The 21,123-nt window shown below is 38.5% G+C and overlaps 1 protein-coding gene across 2 annotated transcripts in view; it reads right to left on the bottom strand.

Annotated features, from left to right (window-relative positions):
• LOC141907872 (nucleoprotein TPR-like) overlaps window positions 1-19,440 on the bottom strand; it is a 73,213-nt gene extending 53,773 nt beyond the window's left edge. For both annotated transcript variants that reach the window (XM_074797623.1, XM_074797624.1), the window contains exons 1-13: window positions 19,220-19,440; window positions 17,869-17,973; window positions 17,675-17,748; window positions 17,264-17,360; window positions 14,572-14,675; window positions 12,262-12,375; window positions 10,001-10,144; window positions 9,144-9,312; window positions 8,701-8,769; window positions 7,770-7,841; window positions 7,336-7,430; window positions 5,984-6,181; window positions 224-331 (exon numbers count right to left, since the gene is read on the bottom strand). In XM_074797623.1, coding sequence (XP_074653724.1) covers window positions 224-331; window positions 5,984-6,181; window positions 7,336-7,430; window positions 7,770-7,841; window positions 8,701-8,769; window positions 9,144-9,312; window positions 10,001-10,144; window positions 12,262-12,375; window positions 14,572-14,675; window positions 17,264-17,360; window positions 17,675-17,748; window positions 17,869-17,973; window positions 19,220-19,346 — 1,476 coding nt within the window. In that variant the 5' untranslated portion in view covers window positions 19,347-19,440. The remainder of the gene's footprint in view (window positions 1-223; window positions 332-5,983; window positions 6,182-7,335; window positions 7,431-7,769; window positions 7,842-8,700; window positions 8,770-9,143; window positions 9,313-10,000; window positions 10,145-12,261; window positions 12,376-14,571; window positions 14,676-17,263; window positions 17,361-17,674; window positions 17,749-17,868; window positions 17,974-19,219) is intronic.
• Between the last annotated feature and the right edge of the window lie 1,683 nt (window positions 19,441-21,123).

The following is a 21,123-nucleotide window of genomic DNA, read 5'->3' as shown; positions in this document are numbered from 1 at the left end:
AGTCTGGACCCAGTTACATAACTGGGTACCAAAGTTACCCCTAGGGATATATACTCAACGTGGGTAACATCATTATATCTCTAGTTTGAGACCAGTCAATCCACCTCTCATCTATAGCCAGTAAGTGGCAAACAAACTAGGGGTTATTCGAAATCATTCAAGTTTAAAACCAAGTCAATCCGTCTGTTGTCTATAACGGATAGTTTCAGAGATAGTTTGTTACCTGTTGGCCGAGGTCCAACGTCTGTTGTTTCGCACGTTGCGTTTCTCGTTGCAAATGCGAACATTTTCTGGCATTTTCATCAGCTTCTATTCGACATTTTTCCCCTTCCTGAAAAATCAAAATTTATTTTTTCGAAAATGTAATCCATGCTTGCCACAGTAACAACGCCGCTTTCAAAATGCCGAAGAAATGGAAGCGCAGTACAGAAGTAGAACTAGCGACACCTGGTAGATCCAATTGCTGCAGGAATTCATGTCTTACAGCAGACTATGGACACCTGGTGGATCCTTTCTTGCCAAAAGTAGATTCCTGTGGAATCTTCCATGCAAAACATGGTGGATCCATGTCTGCAACAGAAGCATTGCCGGGATTCTTTAATCAAAATTTGTTAGTTTGGATAATCTTATTTCCGTTGACTGACTTGACTGTTTACGAGATGATAATCTGATAGGATCTTAAGGGAAGAAGCTACCCTGTAAATACATTATTTTATATTTTCAATAATAGTTGTTATATCAGTCTATAATTTTATTTACAGGTACACAGTACTTAGATATACACTCAGAAAAATTTTTGGCCCAGCCGGACAACAGTTGCCATGGTAACCAGGCCACGCCCAAATTTGGGGTAGACCAAATTAAGAAAAAAATGATATTCTGTTTATGTGCCACATATACCACAAAAAGTTATATAAATTCATTTATAGTACTTGTATGCATGCAATAGTTGGATTTTCCCTATAGTTTGGGGACTTTTTACATTTTAGGTGTCATATTACCCCCGGGGTCTTTCGGCAAGGGTGAAAATGAAATATAAAAGTTCATAACATCACCAATCTTTACTGGATTTGATTGAAAATTCAGGATTGTATGCTATAGAATGTTCTCAATTACTCCTCCAAATTTCAAAGAGATTGGTTCAGTAGTTTTTGAGAATTATTTTTTCCAAATTTGCAAAACGGCAAATTTTGACTTTTTCGTAAATTCAATTTGAAAATATACTGTAAATATATAAGTGTTTAGGACTAAATTGTTACCATTTATTTACAAATCTGCCACGGTTTCTAGTCCTGGAGCATAAGAGTCACCCTCCTCTTCATGTTGCTGATGCTCAACTGTGGCTTTTCTCAATTTTTTATTGATACGGGCCTCTTTAGTGCTGCCTTTTTCAGCACGTTCAGCCATTTTTATACGCCGCGTGTCCAATCTCTCCAACAACTTATTCATCTGGACAGTTGGTGTAAGATACATAGACTCCATAATATCCCCAACACTGTTATTTCCCTTGTTGAATTTAGACACAGCCATCATAGCTCCTGTTTCTACAGTTTTGTATGAACAGAAACTAGTTTTTGGTAAGTGGCGCCAGACAACAGAATGTAAACTTTCATTCCGGTTTGATGTTGTCTTACGAAGGCAGCGATTGAGCAATGTTTCATCGGTCAGCCTTCTAAAGAGCGGAACAAAGTAACCAGCTACCTCCCTGGTGAGTATGGGATCATGTTTCACTCTATTGAAAACAGTTTCAGGTGAAATGTTTTCTGCCTCGGCAATTTTGTGGTAGCACCACACTCCGCAGCGATCATGATGTGGATCATCAAACGTGGATGATGGAGATTGGTTCAGTAGTTTTTGAGAATTATTTTTTCCAAATTTGCAAAACGGCAAATTTTGACTTTTTCGTAAATTCAATTTGAAAATATACTGTAAATATATAAGTGTTTAGGACTAAATTGTAACCATTTATTTACAAATCTGCCACGGTTTCTAGTCCTGGAGCATAAGAGTCACCCTCCTCTTCATGTTGCTGATGCTCAACTGTGGCTTTTCTCAATTTTTTATTGATACGGGCCTCTTTAGTGCTGCCTTTTTCAGCACGTTCAGCCATTTTTATACGCCGCGTGTCCAATCTCTCCAACAACTTATTCATCTGGACAGTTGGTGTAAGATACATAGACTCCATAATATCCCCAACACTGTTATTTCCCTTGTTGAATTTAGACACAGCCATCATAGCTCCTGTTTCTACAGTTTTGTATGAACAGAAACTAGTTTTTGGTAAGTGGCGCCAGACAACAGAATGTAAACTTTCATTCCGGTTTGATGTTGTCTTACGAAGGCAGCGATTGAGCAATGTTTCATCGGTCAGCCTTCTAAAGAGCGGAACAAAGTAACCAGCTACCTCCCTGGTGAGTATGGGATCATGTTTCACTCTATTGAAAACAGTTTCAGGTGAAATGTTTTCTGCCTCGGCAATTTTGTGGTAGCACCACACTCCGCAGCGATCATGATGTGGATCATCAAACGTGGATGATGGAGATTGGTTCAGTAGTTTTTGAGAATTATTTTTTCCAAATTTGCAAAACGGCAAATTTTGACTTTTTCGTAAATTCAATTTGAAAATATACTGTAAATATATAAGTGTTTAGGACTAAATTGTAACCATTTATTTACAAATCTGCCACGGTTTCTAGTCCTGGAGCATAAGAGTCACCCTCCTCTTCATGTTGCTGATGCTCAACTCTGGCTTTTCTCAATTTTTTATTGATACGGGCCTCTTTAGTGCTGCCTTTTTCAGCACGTTCAGCCATTTTTATACGCCGCGTGTCCAATCTCTCCAACAACTTATTCATCTGGACAGTTGGTGTAAGATACATAGACTCCATAATATCCCCAACACTGTTATTTCCCTTGTTGAATTTAGACACAGCCATCATAGCTCCTGTTTCTACAGTTTTGTATGAACAGAAACTAGTTTTTGGTAAGTGGCGCCAGACAACAGAATGTAAACTTTCATTCCGGTTTGATGTTGTCTTACGAAGGCAGCGATTGAGCAATGTTTCATCGGTCAGCCTTCTAAAGAGCGGAACAAAGTAACCAGCTACCTCCCTGGTGAGTATGGGATCATGTTTCACTCTATTGAAAACAGTTTCAGGTGAAATGTTTTCTGCCTCGGCAATTTTGTGGTAGCACCACACTCCGCAGCGATCATGATGTGGATCATCAAACGTGGATGATGGAGATTGGTTCAGTAGTTTTTGAGAATTATTTTTTCCAAATTTGCAAAACGGCAAATTTTGACTTTTTCGTAAATTCAATTTGAAAATATACTGTAAATATATAAGTGTTTAGGACTAAATTGTTACCATTTATTTACAAATCTGCCACGGTTTCTAGTCCTGGAGCATAAGAGTCACCCTCCTCTTCATGTTGCTGATGCTCAACTGTGGCTTTTCTCAATTTTTTATTGATACGGGCCTCTTTAGTGCTGCCTTTTTCAGCACGTTCAGCCATTTTTATACGCCGCGTGTCCAATCTCTCCAACAACTTATTCATCTGGACAGTTGGTGTAAGATACATAGACTCCATAATATCCCCGACACTGTTATTTCCCTTGTTGAATTTAGACACAGCCATCATAGCTCCTGTTTCTACAGTTTTGTATGAACAGAAACTAGTTTTTGGTAAGTGGCGCCAGACAACAGAATGTAAACTTTCATTCCGGTTTGATGTTGTCTTACGAAGGCAGCGATTGAGCAATGTTTCATCGGTCAGCCTTCTAAAGAGCGGAACAAAGTAACCAGCTACCTCCCTGGTGAGTATGGGATCATGTTTCACTCTATTGAAAACAGTTTCAGGTGAAATGTTTTCTGCCTCGGCAATTTTGTGGTAGCACCACACTCCGCAGCGATCATGATGTGGATCATCAAACGTGGATGATGCATGCAACAAAATTGCCCAGACACCATTCTGCATTTCCTCAACTGTTTCACCATTAGTGATGGCATTCCTGTAATACTGTCCCCATTTCAACATCCTGGCATTGGTCATTTTACCGCGGCCGCTCAGTGGGTTTTGCCTAGAGCCAGCTACTTTTGCATCACGGACTACAACTTTCAAGCCATTGAACATCCTTTTACTGATATGGTTGATGCATTCCTCTTTTTTTATAATAATGTCATTACCATATGGTTTCAGTGCATTGAGTTTCGAAATCACATTGGCATCTCCATCTCCAATAAGAACAGTGTACCGAAAACCATGATTCATTGAGCGGGCCCACAAAATTTCTGCAGCTTCAACCTCCATATAATTAGATGACCCAGTATAGTTACAATCACAGTTATCTTTGTGCAGAGCATACCAAGCCTCTTTTTCTTCACCACGTAACTTTTCACCAACAACAGAACATTCTAGGCAAAACTTACTCATCACATGAAAATCAATAACTAGACCAGTGAGAGTATCGATAACAAAACCGATGCCAATATTTGATTGATGCCCTCGTTTCATCCAAGTTCCATCGTAAGACACATCAATATTGATGATGTCTTCATCACGATTGTCTGGATCCAACTCCTCATAAGCTTTACAAATAATTGCATGAGTGTCAGCCATGTTTTGTACGCCATGAGTGTATACCACAGATAAATGAATTTCCTTGTTGTACTTAGAATATGTTTTATGATGGAGTCCGCCATTCACACCAAGTATTTCTGTAACTTTATTGAGGGCTGAACAGCCATGTCCTATTTCTTTTATGGCTAAAACAGCACGCTTATTTATCTCGAACGGAGCTCTGGCAGTTACATCAGCTGCCGTCATGTCACGGGGGCTGGACCAAGTAGACGAAACAACGAATGAAGCATCATGCCAATCATTTTCACAAATAATTTTTACACGGTTCGACAGACCCATCCTAGTACCGGTGCAATCAGATTTTAGGTGCCCTGTCTGGGAACAGGAAGGACATTTCAGTGGCGCTACAAGTTTATCTAACGAGTCTGTGTGGAGAAGCAAAAATGAACCAGTGGCAACAGCAGGTTCTCTGTCACAGTCATCCTCATCATCAATAGGCCTGATGTCTTTGTACAAATTCAACTTTTTTTTACTGGCACTAATTTTTGGCACTGGATCTTGGATCACTGGAGTGCCACCACTGGTAGAGGGTACAGGCTCGTTGGTACCACCACGTGTAGAGGGTACAGCCTCGTTGATACTGACAGCAGCTTCATCAACTTGTATCAAAATTTCACCAACAACATTTTCGATTTTTCTCTTCCTACCTCGTGTTTCTGACTTTTTCTTTGATTTACTTCCAAATTTATGCTTCGAAGCAAACTTCGTAGCTCTACCCATTGTTCTTGTGAAAAGACCGACGAACTAATGCACAGAAATATCGATATAAACGTCAGTTTTCAAAACAAATTCGAACGATGCAGTTTACTGTTTACTGGCGGCCGCCATTTTGTTCGGTCACATGATTGGCGTTACTAAGCACGGAAGTGCCCGAAGCGCACTCGGAACCAATCAGCATCGCGCAACATTCAGCAGGTGCACGGGACTACCGTATAAGGATATTTCCGTGAATTATGACGCCAGGTTTGATGACGAATCTAAGAACAACCTTTCGAGACTTGGATCTAGCAGTAGCTAGCCGTTATTCTTGTTGAAACCGTGATTTCCACGATACCAAATATGGCCGACTTCGTCAACAAAAACTAGTCGTAACCACGGACAAAACTTTGCTAATTTTCCGATCAAAATCCTTTTGTTTTAATAAATTAACAACAACACACATTACAAAATTATGTTTTATTACATTTTGTGGCATTATGTCGGTAAACTGGACTTGTGACATTCGAATAAACATATTAAGGTATCGGAAAATTGCCGTTTTGAAAATTTGGGAAAAAAACGGAAAATCTGGATTTTCAGACCCGCGTCTTCCCTTAAGGGACCCGAGATAGGCTTAACTTACCAACATGGCCATGTCGAGTTGTTTTGTCATCTGATGAATTGTTTGGATGGCGTTGTCGTAATCTTCACGTTGCTTTTTAATGATGGGGGCTTTGTCTTCGATTTCCTGCAGAATGTGATCTAACTGCAGGTTCAATCGAGCTTTCTCTTCTTTCTCCGTCTGCAGCAATTCAGTTGTCTGCACGTACTCACTGTAAATCTAAAACCAGACGACGCGATATCATCGATCTAGTCCACAGGTTTTATAAACATAATTTTACTGAATCCAGGAAGAAAGACACTAAATATTTGGATGGATATATGAAAGCTGTGGGTACTGGAGTGTGTAATGGGTAGCGTAGTGTGATCTGTGTGCATTTGTGGCCAGCACACAGATCACATTGTTCATTGGGGTTTGGTCCAGGACTCGCGAGATTTTCGACAACACGGAAGTAACGTGTAATAAATGATGACTTGAATTGCATGACTACCTACCACCCCTCATTATTGTTGGAAAACTAAACGTTCCACACTGACTAAAAATTAGTAATAACATTTTAGAAATGGCCAGAATTTTAACTTAGGTTCTATCTCATTTTTACTTCACAATTGCAATTGGTATAATTTTTTTTTAAACGGCCGTTAAGGCTTCATGTTTCGTCTGCAATTCACTGCAAATAGTTACGCAACTACGCACATTTCAGTGTTTTTGGCAGCTGTACACTCAATCGGCATCGTTCGTGACTAGCTTCACTGCGGAATTATCATTAATTAACATCGCCATATCACATCATCAACTTATATTGTGCCTTAAAACCCTAACAGCCGAAATAATTGAAATGCACACACGATTTCTATCATTGAAAATTGAGTGAGTGGCCATGTTTGTGTTCTGTTGCTTCGCGTAAATCCCGCGCGGTGGCGCAACCGCGCGGAGTGGGGCCGATACGTCGAGTCTACGTCATTAGTAACAATCTAGTAATTGTAATTTCATTGAAAGTAGGTTGATTGAAGTCACCGAGAATGAAATCGGCATTTCACTGAATCATCGAAGTTATAAGAATGAGAAGTGGATCATTAGCCAACATCAGTAACCAATCATAATTTTACTGAATCGTTGAAATTATCGAGAATGAGAAGTTCGGGATAAGCAAATGATCATAATTCTTCTGAATCATTGAAGTTTTAGACAAAATTTAAAAGATCAAAATTAAATCTTATTCATCAAAAGTTTTAAGTAAAAAGAAAATGTTTGCACTATCTCTAGAAACCATCGTTGGGGATCTTTTAATATTCATATGGTGGGCTTTAAACTTATTATCTATTCTCCACATCAGATTTTGGCCGACTATTCTACTAGAATGTTTGAAATACCTGAGTCAATGTCATTCCTGATTTAAGCAGTTTACTCGTAGCTGCAGCGGTCGGTGATAGAGTCTCAGCACTTTCCTCAGTCAGAGGAATACCACCTATTACAGAAATACACAAGATGATTTTATAGCCACAGAATTCAAATCTTCGAGATTTAATTCCAGTTTTGAGTTGAATCTAGACACCGAGCTGAGAAACATGGAAACATGTAAACTTGTATACCGTATACATTGTACTCGAAATTAACCAATCAAAGCACCACCATGTGGCTTAAAGGAGAACTGATATAAAGGCCATCCGTTGCATTCATGGAAACTTGAGGGATCTCTTTTGATTGACAGGTCTGACCATGAAAGGACGGCGTTTTACTTCAGTAACACTTTTGAAACTTATTTTTTGTTTTTTTAAACTGATCGTTGTTGAAAATAAAAGGTTACCTCTGCGTCGAGCTGCACCCAGTAAGTGATTCGCGTGTTCTAGTTCTTTATTCATTTTCTCAATTTTTTCATCTGAAAATCAAAGAAATAAACATTTTTCTTGAAATTTATAGCCAATTCGGTCGAACCCGCTGTCCAGGGACTTGTTCTTGCACATCAGGAAATCAAAAATCCCTGGCTTATATTACCCTGCTCTTAGACCATACATTTCCATACATAATCACAAGATATCCTCAGTTGGAGCCGTTTCTTCTCAACCACAGTCAACCTCGCTTAATTCATCGTTGCTTAAATTTGAATAAATAACCTAATTCGTATAAAAATAAAAGGCCCCCAATTTTTTCCTTTGTTATTCCCTTTAATTTCCATTCAAGGATAATTCGTACTTCCTAATTCATAGCTGTATCGATGGTCCCTTTTCTTAAAAACAATTGAAAATGCGATGCGTAATTCGAATCCCATTGTTCTGCCTTTTGGCAGGGAGTGACAAACTTACCAATTACTACTTGTCAGCCATATTGCCACTAAGCGTGCCGCGGCCACAAAATATATTTACCCGCCAGTTAAGTGTAAACGATGAATGGCCCTAGCATGCAGCGTTTGTTCCTAATGCCTCTGGAAACAATTTTTAGCAGGTTTTTATTCTTAGTTCATACGAAGTAATAGATAAATCGTTTATGCTACGAATGATACATAATTCATAGAAAATACAAATTATGCATTCCCTATAATGCCTAATTCGAAGAAACAAATCACGGCCCCAAGAGATACGAATTAAGCGAGGTCGACAGTGGATACCAATACTGAAGACTGCACATACCATAATTTGGGTATCCCCTGATTTCCCTGATGTGTAAGAACCATGACGCACTTAACTGATTATCGGTCAACTCAACTCAATACCGGTCAACTCAAGAGTTGTTTTTCTTACCTTTAACTGATATTTCGGAAGTCAATTCGGTCACTTCCTCAACCCGCTGTTTTTCTATATTTTCCGTAGCTTAAATTGATCAACAAAATCACATTGATTTGTCTAATTGAAATCTCAATTGATTTTATACCTGTAGTCAAATTAGTTAATTTTCAATGCCACTGACTCAGGATTAGGCCTAATGGTGTTTGTCTATTGCTCTCAATTGATTGAGCATATGAGCGACGGTCTTTGCCTATCAGTCTCGATTGACTTCAACTTGACGAGTCAACAACTTGACAAGTTAATTGATTTTCAGTGCCACTGACTCAGGAGTAATGGTCCTCGTCCATTGTTCTCAATTGATTTCCACTTGAGAGTCAGATTAGTTAATTTTGAATGCCACCAATTCTAGTGTCAAGGTCTTTGCTTATAATTCTCAATTGACTCCAGGGTCCCATTACCTGTAGCTGCAGCTTGCAGTAGATTTTGCAGCTCTTCCACTGCACTCAACAGTTCCGTTTTATGTTTCGCTTTCTCTTGCGCTGACTCTTTGTAAAGTTTGACAAGTTTTTCTTTCGCGCTGAGTTCGTTGTTAAACTCCTCTTCAATTTTAATCTGTGAATCACGAATCTACAAAAATGAAAAAAAAAAACGAATTGCATCAAAAACCATTGCAACCATTGGCATTACTATATCTAAGACTTTTTGCATAAATAGGGGTTATACAAATTGAAAACTATTTAGATTTTGATTATTCCAACTCGTAGCATAACTGAATACCAGTCATTGCTTTTTGGGAACATACGGTATCAACACTCAATGAGCTTAATTTGACATAAAAAATAGTATTTTTATTAAAAGTGAACAAGAAAGAAGTCCGATTTGAACAAATTGAGCCTTAAGATGAATTGGGAGATCGTAACACCTCTAACCTCTTTAATACCGCAGATAATGTTACGGCTCGCACCAGGATTCGAACCCAATGGCATCATTCAATTTAAATCAATTCGGCATTAGAGGTACTAACCCCCCATCTATGAGTTAAAATTGGAACTGAATTGAAGCTGATGGTTTTTTTAGTACAACTACACACCAGTGGCATAGTGATCACCAAACCGGCATGGTGATAGGTCATTATTTGCGATGTAAATATATGTCACTAATGTTGTAACGAAGAGGTTAAAAGCGTAGTCTTATTCACCTCTACTCATTTGCTGTGGAACCGGGTCCAAGACTAACATTCCACAATAACGAATGAAATTTGACTATTCAGTCAAACGCTGGTATTTTTTTTATCTTAATTGACATTGCGTCATACCTGTTTGAGTTTTTCCACATAATACTCTATTTTCTCTGTCTGCGCTGCGTTTGTTTTGCGTAGACTCTCGCTGGCATCGCGCAGTGCTGCAATCTCTTCCTCCTTTTCCGTATTCATACTCGATAACTCCAGTATCCGTGAGGACTAAAACAAGGAAAAACAAGTCACGTTGTTTCTCCCCAATCTAATAATAACAAGAGGCCCATGGGCCTTGAAGAATTGGTAGATTATACTGTGGTATTAAGTGGTCATAATGTTTTACATCTGCCGGCAAATCTTCTATGATGATGTTGATTGGGAGGACCACAGACTTAAAGGTCTATTTGTCTAGTACGATTTTATTCCTGAAAATGAATTTATTTTCTGCCGAACGATTTAGCCTAGGCTATTTGTACTGTTAAACCTCATTAATGCGATTCTGTTAAAAAGACGAAACTAGTTTATTCTGATGTTTTCCATCATGTCCCAGCCAAGATATTTATATCAATCAAGATTTGGATACAAAAACCCATGTTTACGCATGAACTGTTAGGCCCCACTGAATAATGAAAACAAAAACAGAACGATTTTTCTGAATGCAATTGCAAGACCCTCTGATCTTAGAGCTCCAAGCTCTGATGCAAGTACGCATCCAAAACGTCGCAGAGAGCGATGCCGGCGTTGGTGTCACCGAGGACGGCTGATGATTGTTTGTTTGTCTTTTTGTTTGTTTGGCTTTACGTACGTCGTTTGGATCTTGGTTTCCCAAGACCATTCCTATTGGATTGTTCATTTAACCTCACGACGGTACGGCCATTGAAGTGTTGCCCGGAAAAGGAAATAAAAGGTATTTTTCCCCGGCGCGCATTACAAAGCGAATCTCTGCCGAGTGCGTAAGAGGGTGCTACCGCCTTATGAGTGCACAGCAGGCGGGTAGGGCGTCCTAAAGTGAAAACTTATATTAGAATATAGCCGAATCGAATTTTACAATGTCAGTCAACTGATTGATGATACAACATGGTTGTTCTCGGCGTACTTAACAATGATATTTTCCTCCAATAAACAACTCTGGTAAAATTGAATAAAATGATCTATCATTATTGGTGATATCGTTTCATGGTGGTAGCCTACCGTTTACCGTTTGATGTTTCGTGTCATCATGAAATGGTTTTAACTTTAGTAAAGGCGTTCCCGCACGATCACATACGGGTTTCAATCACGAGTAGACTGCCGTTCCACTGCTCTAGAAATACGTATTTTGACGCTGAGAATGAATCCCAAATAATCCCATGGATACTGATAGTTGGAATAACAGTGATATGTTTTTACCAAACACTGTGATATTTGTAAACCGGAGGTACATAATTTTATGTTTTTCTATTCAGAAGAGGCTGTTCCCCATTCTTTACTGCCAATGTCAATGCGGACATATCGCTACGCGATTGTTTAACCCGCCCTCATATACCAGATAATGAACAAGAAAAATGCGATCAAATAATTTTTTGGACCATTAAATCAGAATTCTGGCGACGCTATGATGTGGGGAATAATTGAAACATTTTTTTAGTCATTTTCAGCTGTTTCTAATGTTTTACGTGAACGGAGTGACAATTTGAAGTTACTATGAAAATGAGAAGAGTCGGCGCTATTTTTTCGTACTACTATTTTCGATCCATTTTACTAGCATTGGCATGACATCATAGATGTCAACCAATGCTAATAATAAAAATAATAATAATAATATCTCGACTTTTATATAGCACCTCTTTCATTGTATTAATGTTCACCAGCGCTGTCATAAGATTATTTAATTATCACCCCTGACCTTAACTAACATAGACTTTCATCTTACTCCCTGGGGAAAATGTAGTTTATGATCTGCACTTCAGCGATACAAGGTACTACGTCAGTCCAGTAGCAAATGTGAATTAATGCCTTGCCTAAGGGCACTACAGAACAGCTGGGGTTCGAACACATAACCTCCCGATTGGGAAGCCCACGCCTAACCATTCGGCCACACTGCTCCACATGGCTGACTTGAACCATCAATAAAACACTAAGTCCGTGTTGTGACAATATCTACATGAGAATCCCACGTGTGTTGACACAGCAGTGCGGTGGTTCAATCGGAATTTTCGACTATTACACATTGCGGGGTATCCACATTCAGTCTTAATCTCTTTTCAAAGATAGGCAGCACCTATCAAACATTGAAGTATAGTGGTATATCCGTTTTACACCGCACCATAGGTTTTAAGTTAATGACATGGGATTGTTCATACCATATCACGACGAATTTCTTGCAACTGATCTGACTTTTTGTCGAGTTCGTCTTGAAGCCATTTATTCAGTGACTCAACTCGACTCAATTCTTGAGCTTTGCGATTTTCATTGTGCTGAAAAAAAATGATAATTGAAAATCAACAAATGAGATATGTCTCCCCCTACCCCCATATGACATATCACCAATTTTGTAATGAATTCTAGAGATATTCTAAGATTCAAAGACGTATTCTTTACTAAGTTTAAATGATGAAAAGCTGTAGTCTGACTCACTATTCATACGACTATTGACATACTAGTAATGTTTGAAATCCTAGGGACCACAAGGGTCAATTTTTTCCTAGGGGCATTTAACTTTTATAACTAGGGGTCCAGGTACGCCACGCCCACTTGGGAAGTGGTTTCAAATGCTCAACAATCTAACAATTTCAATATTCAACGCCCCCTGGTGATGATATACAAAAACCAACTGATGACTGATAACACAAAGATGGCCGCCAATTGTGTCATAATTGGCTGATCAAAATACCTGTCTCAGGTATAAAACACCCCTTTCCAAAGAATACCCATCAGCAATTGCAATGAGCAGTCGCAAACCAGTAGGAAGCTAAAATTCACATTTTTGGGCACTAAAAAGGTTATAGGACAGCCATTTTGAGTCTGATCGACCCAATTTTTCTCCTGCTGATGGGCCCTTGGGGTATTCAAATATATTCAAAAGATCAAGGTAATTGATCAATTCGTCTTCAAAATTTCCCTCAAAAAGTTCAAAAATGTATTGGCGAACATCAATGGCTGCCAGTCGGCCATCTTGATTCTAAAAGGGCCAGTTTTTGGGCTGAAGATGTGTCTAGGGTAGATACATGTGTAACCCAAATATCAAGACATTACATTGAAGCGTATTCAAAACTTCCCGAAATAACTGATTCCGTCTACGGACGGATGGACGAAAAGTGAACGCAATTGCCAGCTGGGACGTATGTCCCAAGTGGGCTCAAAAGGCAGCAGAAAATAACAGGCAGATTTTTCTTTTTGAAAATTTTCATGAGGCGCCTCACAGACTCATTATGGAGAACACTGACCCCTATGATGTCATCATTTTCCGGTGAATATTAGAGAGATTATGTAAATATTTGTGTGAATAAATGAAATACCAACTCAATATCAACCGAAAAACTTCTACCACTATCATATCATCAATTTTGTGGAGAATTCTACAAGTGATGGTTTTTTAAGAATTTGCAAGAACAAATGATAATTAGGGTTTTTGCTGCTTTCGCAGAAACCCTCTTGTAATTCTGTTGATAATTATTATTATAAATTTTCCACTTTCCAGCCAAAAATTTTTCATTCTGAGAAGCTTATAAACGTAAATTTCAATTCTGTCAGAAATATAACTCAGCGTCTGACCATTTCGAATTTGCGTATATTAATTCATTATGAATTAATCCCGCCTAATTTCGGGTCTAAACAGCAACAAGAATGTGGCAAAGAATTTTCATCCATCGATAAAGTGCACCCCGACAAGCCTAAAATTATCAGACGACCTTGAGCGTCAACTCAATCATAAATCACGGATTCGGACTCACATTAGTTCGGAGACGTCAATTCTCGCTATCTGATTAAAAAAGCTGCCATTCTATTTCATCTATAGCCGCCATTTTGTATGATCTTCCGATGGGCACATGAACTCAACATTACCTAAATCGCTTCAAAGACTTCGACACAGTTGATGCCACTTCATGTTCAAATCCCGACAATGCAATTATTTTGTTACCTATAATTCCCTCTTTGTGATTGAAGTAAATTAATGTTCATTGAGTTTAGGTGGTTAAGTTCGTTTTCAAAGTTGTTATAGTTCAAACATATGTGCAATATGTAAACTGTCACTGATAAATGAAAACAAAAACAACTTTGTTGTTAAAAGTCGTCGTTTATTTCTGAATGCAAATTCCTCACTGTACGAATTGATGCATAAAGGCAGATCAACCTAGTATTAACGAAATTATGGATCAAACGCGCAAGGAGAGCATGTGCAACAGACTAGTTCCTGCAACTGCCACCAGGGGACATTGAAAGAACCATATCTTCGGTAAAGCCATTTTGGTACATCAATACTTTTTACGTGGTAGCCTTTGTATGTAGCTGGATCCACAAATCCAGCATATTGTTGACCCAGGTTGCGCTTCTTGGAAATAAGTCATGCATGTTATGGACTGATTACAATTATTTCGATGACGCCTCCCAGTGCAATATATGGAACCAGTTAGACAGAAACCAGTTATCGCTACTATGCAGCTATATCATACCTTCGATGTTATTTCACGAGATTCAACCTCTTCCAGTTTAGCCAAGACCTCATATTTTGTTTTGTTGGCCTCAGCAATTTTTTCGGACATTTCTTTCCAATCACCTGCAACGAAACATCACTGTTGAATACCCATTGACATGCAAATATCAATTTCATTCAGAGAAGAATTTTTTTATGAAGGAGCAGGTTCAAGGCTGGATAAAAATCTAATAAGCATGTATGCATCCAATAGGCCCTTCAAAGTTGATACCTTGTTTCTCATCCAAACCTCTTCTACACATGACAAGAGCGGGAAATTTTTTTGGCTATGAGCGTTTTTAAAACTAAAAGTGGAAATAATATTTTCATCTTTTTCAAGGGGATGAGGGCGGGAGGTTCTTTTTTTTAATCCAAACATTATTCACAATTACAAACAAATGCAGTCTAAAATGACATAAAATTTCAGGGTCACATGCCCAATCATTTTGTGAATGGAATGTCATTATTTCTATCATATCTAGACTCGGAATAGACCAAAGAACACTGTGCTAGTTTTTCTCTTGATTGACTTGCTTAATAGGCTCCATGTCATCATAGAAAGATTAAAATCTATACTATAGGGGCCTAAAGGGGGAACTGTCGTTTTTCGTTACCAGTTTGCACGAAATCAATTTGTTGTTCGGCCATGAAACTTGGCATGTGCACAGAGGAATGGTTCCTTATGGTAAAGATGACAATTTTATTTGGATCCAGGGTGTAACTACACCCAAATTTAAATCCCCAAAATCCCAGTAGATTCCAAAAGTTGGCAGAAGATGGCGTGTACATGAGTGTGTACCGTGTTATCTGTTACTTTAGCGTTGTGTGGGGGGGGGGTGTTGACCCAATTTGACCCGATGAGATTATCACAATAACAGAATCTCTATACGTAGCACTGCAAACCAGCCACTCCCAGTACAGGGTTGAGGAATTTATTGTAAGGCATAGTAAGGATCCAGGAATAGAGGAGCATGTCGAAAAAGGATTAGACATTCTCTAGGCTTCTGGGAGGATATGTTGCTTGGGGGGCATGTTGAACTAGGGGTCCAGGGAATGCCCACTTGGGAAGTGGTTTCAGATGCTCAACAATCTAACAATTTCAATATTCAACGCCCCATCAAATGACCTTGAAAAATCCAATGACCTTGAAACTCACCACAATCATAGAACGTGCCAGCAGCTACAATTTTGCAATCGAGTGTCGTAACAAAATATGCCTAGTTACCAATATGATATGGAAATACTAAGGAATTCTACTATTTACCGCCCCCTGGTGACCATATGCAAAGCCCAATAACCTTGAAACTCACCATAATCATAGAACATGTCATTAGCTACAACTTTGCAATTGATCATGGTAACAAAATATGCCTAGGTACCAATATAATAAGGAAATACTAAGTAATTCTACTATTCAACGCCCCCTGGTGACCATATGCGAAGCCCAATGACCTTGAAACTCACCATAATCATAGAACATGTCATGAGCTACAACTTTGCAATTGAGCATGGTATGTCAAAATATGCCTAGGTACCAATAAAATAAGGAAGTACTAAGTTATTCTACTATTCAACGCCCCCTAGTGACCATATAGAATAACTTATGTCCTTGAAACTCACCACAATCATAGACCATGTCATGAGCTACAACTTTCCAATTGATTGTGGTAACAAAATACGCATAGGTACGAATATAATATAGAAATACTAAGTTATTGTATTGTTCAATGCCCCCTGGTGGCCATATGCAAAAACCAATGACCTTGAAACTCACTACGATCATAGACCACGTCATAAGCTACAACTTTGCAATTGATTGCGGTAGCAAAATATGCATAGGTATGAATACAATAAAGAAATACTAAGTTATTGCATTGTTCAATGCCCCCTGGTGGCCATATGCAAAAACCAATGACCTTGAAACTCACCACGATCATAGACCATGTCATGAGCCACAACTTTTCAATTGATTGTGGTAACAATATATGCTTAAGTATCAATATAATGTGGGAAAACTTTTTTCCACCTACGAATGAGTACTGATGACACCAAGATGGCCGCCAATTGCGTCATAATTGCCAGATCAAATATACCTGTCTCGGGTATAAGAGATCCCTTTCCAAAGAATACCCATAGCAAATTGCAATGAAAAATGGCAAACCATTAAGAAGCTACAGGAATCACAATTCAGGCCAAAATTGACATTTTTGGGCACAAAAAAGGTCACAGGACAACCATCTTGAGTCCGATTGTCCCAATTTTTCTCATGCTGATGGGTCCTTGGGGGATACAAATAAATACAAACGATCAAGGGAATTGATAAAAGCCCCTTCAAAATTTCTCTCGAATACTTTAAAAATGTGTAAAACGTGCTGATTTTGACGAACAACAATGGCTGCCAGTTGGCCATCTTGAATTTGACTGGGACAATTTTGGGGCTGAAGATGTGCCTAGGGTAGATACATCTACAAACCAAATATCATAGCCCGCTGAGACAAGTCTCAAGTGGCCTAAAATCAAATTTGGAAGGACTTTTTTATCAAAAGGAAGGACTTTCCAGGGTTTCCAAAAAGGCCTGATTAAGGGTGCCCGATGAAGATTTTGCACTACATGTTCATTCATTACAAACACCCCCTCCCTGCAAATTCTATAGGTATATCTGAAATACTTACAGGTCAAGGTTTGTATCTCTCGGTTTTTTCGCTCCAACGCCAGATTCATTTCACTTTTTTCATCTTCCAGATGATTTTTACCAATTTCTAACTGACTCTGAAAAAAACGAAATGTTTAACTCGTATACAATCATCATCTGGATGAATTGTCACACCACGTTATTCAGAGCCTTCTTTAAGTGATAGTAGTCAAATAACAAGGCACCCCACTTGCACTGAAGTCATCGCTACTTTCAAGCCCGGTTTGTGTATTTCTAAATTCAATTAACAAAGCGCAAATAGTCATTTCGAAAAACCATCAACATAATACGATGACTTCAGCAATTGGTTATACAATGCCCCTCACTGGCACTCACTACCCCAATGACTGTATCTAAAGCAATTTTTATCTTTAAGCGAGAATCTGCTTACAAGTTTCAATTGCAGTTTTTCGTGCTCGGTTTGAAGTTCGGACAATTTTTGCGTAGATTGGGAATGTTTTTCATCTGAAAAGAAATGAAATGGTTTTTCTTTTACCATAAATTTAAATACCTTTTTTTATATAGCCTACTTGATGCTATTCAGAAACAGGGCTGCGCAGGGCAACTGCCATTAATAATTCATACCTAGTTGTTTCAACTGTTCTTTTAATTCGGCATTTCTATTGTTTTCGATTTCCAGCTGCCCGTTACTGGTTATCAACAATTTTTCCAAGTCGAAAAACTTTTGCTCTGAAAAAGAGAAATATTTTTGTTGCAGAAGAAACCCTTTTAAAGATGTTCTGATGAAAACAATTAAATACCCAAAACTATTTTGTGACAAAATTCTCGAGATGTGGGAGGCCCTAATTTAATCAGTGTCACAACATGGTCAATCCATCGTTTTACATTGACAGAATCGGGTCCAACTATGTTTTTTTACTCACAAACACCATTTTTTATTTCGGTGATACGAGGAGTTCAATTCCTGTCATTCATTTTAGATTTAACTGAATAGGGCCTCTATACAATAGCAGATATGACTGTCGCTTCACTCAGATAAGAGGATACAAAGCGAAATACTACATTTGTAGCGTATTTACGGCAGACTCTGCCCAAATCGGATTGAAATCTTTTGTGACACTGTATATGAAATACATTACATCCAACTCGGATAATGATCAAGTTGGAAACATTCCAACATTCCCATAAGATCAAGGGGACCGTAAAACGTCCCGTACTAACGTGTGATAGTTCCCATATTTTGGATGTTAGACACATGACCAATAGCCGGAATGAAAGTGGTTATGAGTGATACAGTATCGTCTAACTGGACAAAATCGGACCCATATCAAGCTGAATTTGGTATAAGTGCAGATCCGCACCTCTCCACGTAACAATTCAATCAATTTATTAAATATCATTGTTTCAGATTCAACGTCATCAGCAATTCAGTACATTGCCATTGGCTAATTATAAGATATCTTCACTAGAAAGATTTTAGCCTGGATTCTGTCATTCAGCAGATTGCGTCAATCACTAGAGAAGCGGATATGCACTTTTACCCTGAGTTCAGGTCAACTTGCGTCCCAATCAACTCGTCAGCACGGTTTGCGATTTATACTAAGGGAACCAAATTGCAAGGATTGAAGCTGAATTTCAAGATTGAGAAGAAATTCTTCTTTCTAGACTCTGCGATGATTGAGGCGGCATAGTCGACTTGAGCACCTTAACAACGTTGCGAGGAATCGACAATCACTGGTCACCTGTTTACTACTAGTACTACTGTCCCTTTGGTCATCACCCCTGAGCTTTTGTCATAATAAAAGATTTAATTTTTCAGTCTTTTGTTTCAATTCCCCAGACCTCCCTCATTGATAATATGCCGAAATGGATATTTTGGTAGGGGACGCGGGGGCGATGAAAGTGCAATGGCGTCGCAAACTGCATATCTTCACAGCTGAAAACATTTGTTTCTGTTTTTTCTCATCGTTGTTACCATAATCGACTCGTGTTTTTTCTAACTCAGCTCGAAGACGTTCGTGCTCTTGCTGGTTCGATGTCTCCGAGTCTGGCGCACAAACTGTTTCGCTTTTTTGAGGGTATTTGTCGTCCATAGTCGTCATGACATGTGTACGTATAATTATTATCGATGATCAACAACAGTGTGAGTGTGTATGCAAAAGGTAGAAAGTTTCTAATGTCCGATCGACAGTACAGGTAGCGCCGCTACTTAGCAATAATAAGAACTAATGTTATTGACGATGTTTTGTTGTGGAAAGACGCCGAGTACCAGTATATATCCGATAGGTTCGAATCCCCAATTTCTTCGGGATGTTTTGATTTTAAAATAGCGATCGTTTTAATAGATTTGGTCAGGGAGGTGGGAGTTCACTCCCGCCCAGCTGCTCCCACCTCCCTGATTTGGTGTACCTTATTAAACTTACCCACCGGCACCACACCTGCCGGATGTGAAACAGGGGACGTCCTATTCCAATATTGACGCTAAAGATTTAGTGTCAATTTTATAGTACTGTAACGGCGGTATGAATTAAATTCAGCTTATAGACTGAGAGTTATTTTAAGGCAAACTCTAATGGGCTGTTTTGCACATCGTCGAAAGACTTCTCATCCATCGATACTTGATAAAAATGAAATAAAACATCTAGTTCCAATTATCTCATGTAAGCGTAACATTTATTTTGAAAATCTCAACCATACATCAAAACATTTTAAAGCCTTCTATCAAATGCAATCTTTTGCTAACATAAACAATGGACAAATGGCCATATCTCTATCATATTAATTATATCACGAATGCTAAATATTGCGATATTAATTGAAATCGTTCAACCAACAAATGAATTTAGTTAACATATCATCACAAACCATTCATATCCTCGGCAAAGGACTTATAACTTTTAGAATATCCAAACAGGAAGACTTTAGTCTCATTTCTATGCGAGTAGAAATACATTAGGCCTATCATTATAACATCCATATCGTTGCATTATATATAACATCCATATCTTTGCATTATATATATGTTTATAATGTCATATCTCTTAATAATAATCAATCCAATAATTGAATCAATAATACTAATTCATTTATAAATTAATAATTGATAATTAAACTATCAACTCTGCTATAATTGAGTTACACATGAGGTAAAAAAATTATGACATAAAAACTCCTGTCAGAGTAATAGAAGTAACTGTCTAATACATGAAATAAAACATTTTATACAATGAACTGAGCTCTGAATCTGATGAAAATATTCAATCTGAGATCTTGCGAATGATGTTATTTTAGCCCTCTACTTCTGAAAACTGAATAGCGCGCTGGTGAACTTCAACTTCAAAACAAATTTGCTGAACAGCAGTGTATCGAAAAACTGTACGTACAGTGCACTGCGAACTGAACGCGGCGTCTTCTCACTTAGAAAATTATCGACTTGACAGATTAGTTCGATTTTCGACCGCAGCGGCGCTATACGATATTGGACAAGTAAATGCTGGTCTCAAGCTACTTAAGTAAAATTCATGTATACATATCTGTTATCTCTATTATTATTCTATTCTATGTGTATCTCTGTTTTCTTGTTTTTAAGTTTTGTAAATTATAAATTGTATTGTACAAATTCTTGTAACCTCTATGTACCAATGTTGGGTTAGAGCGAAATAAATAAACCTAAGCCTAAACCAAAAGAAACTTTCTACCTTTTGCAATGTGTATAGTGTACAATGGCGACTCCAGTGCCGCGTAGACTGGTTGCCTGACGAATTCAATTCAATACTAGGGCGTTCGATTATCCTACTCGGGTAGCCCGGAGTTAACTCAGGGAAGCCCGAGTAGCGTTCGTTTTGTCTGTCACGTGGTACTTCCGGCCTTCCCCGAGTG

This window comes from Tubulanus polymorphus, chromosome 6, assembly GCF_964204645.1.
Source record: "Tubulanus polymorphus chromosome 6, tnTubPoly1.2, whole genome shotgun sequence".
In the NCBI taxonomy this organism is placed as follows: Eukaryota; Metazoa; Nemertea; class Palaeonemertea; order Tubulaniformes; family Tubulanidae; genus Tubulanus; species Tubulanus polymorphus.
Note: the sequence above shows the minus strand (reverse complement) of the source record. Positions and strands in the feature narration are given on the sequence as shown.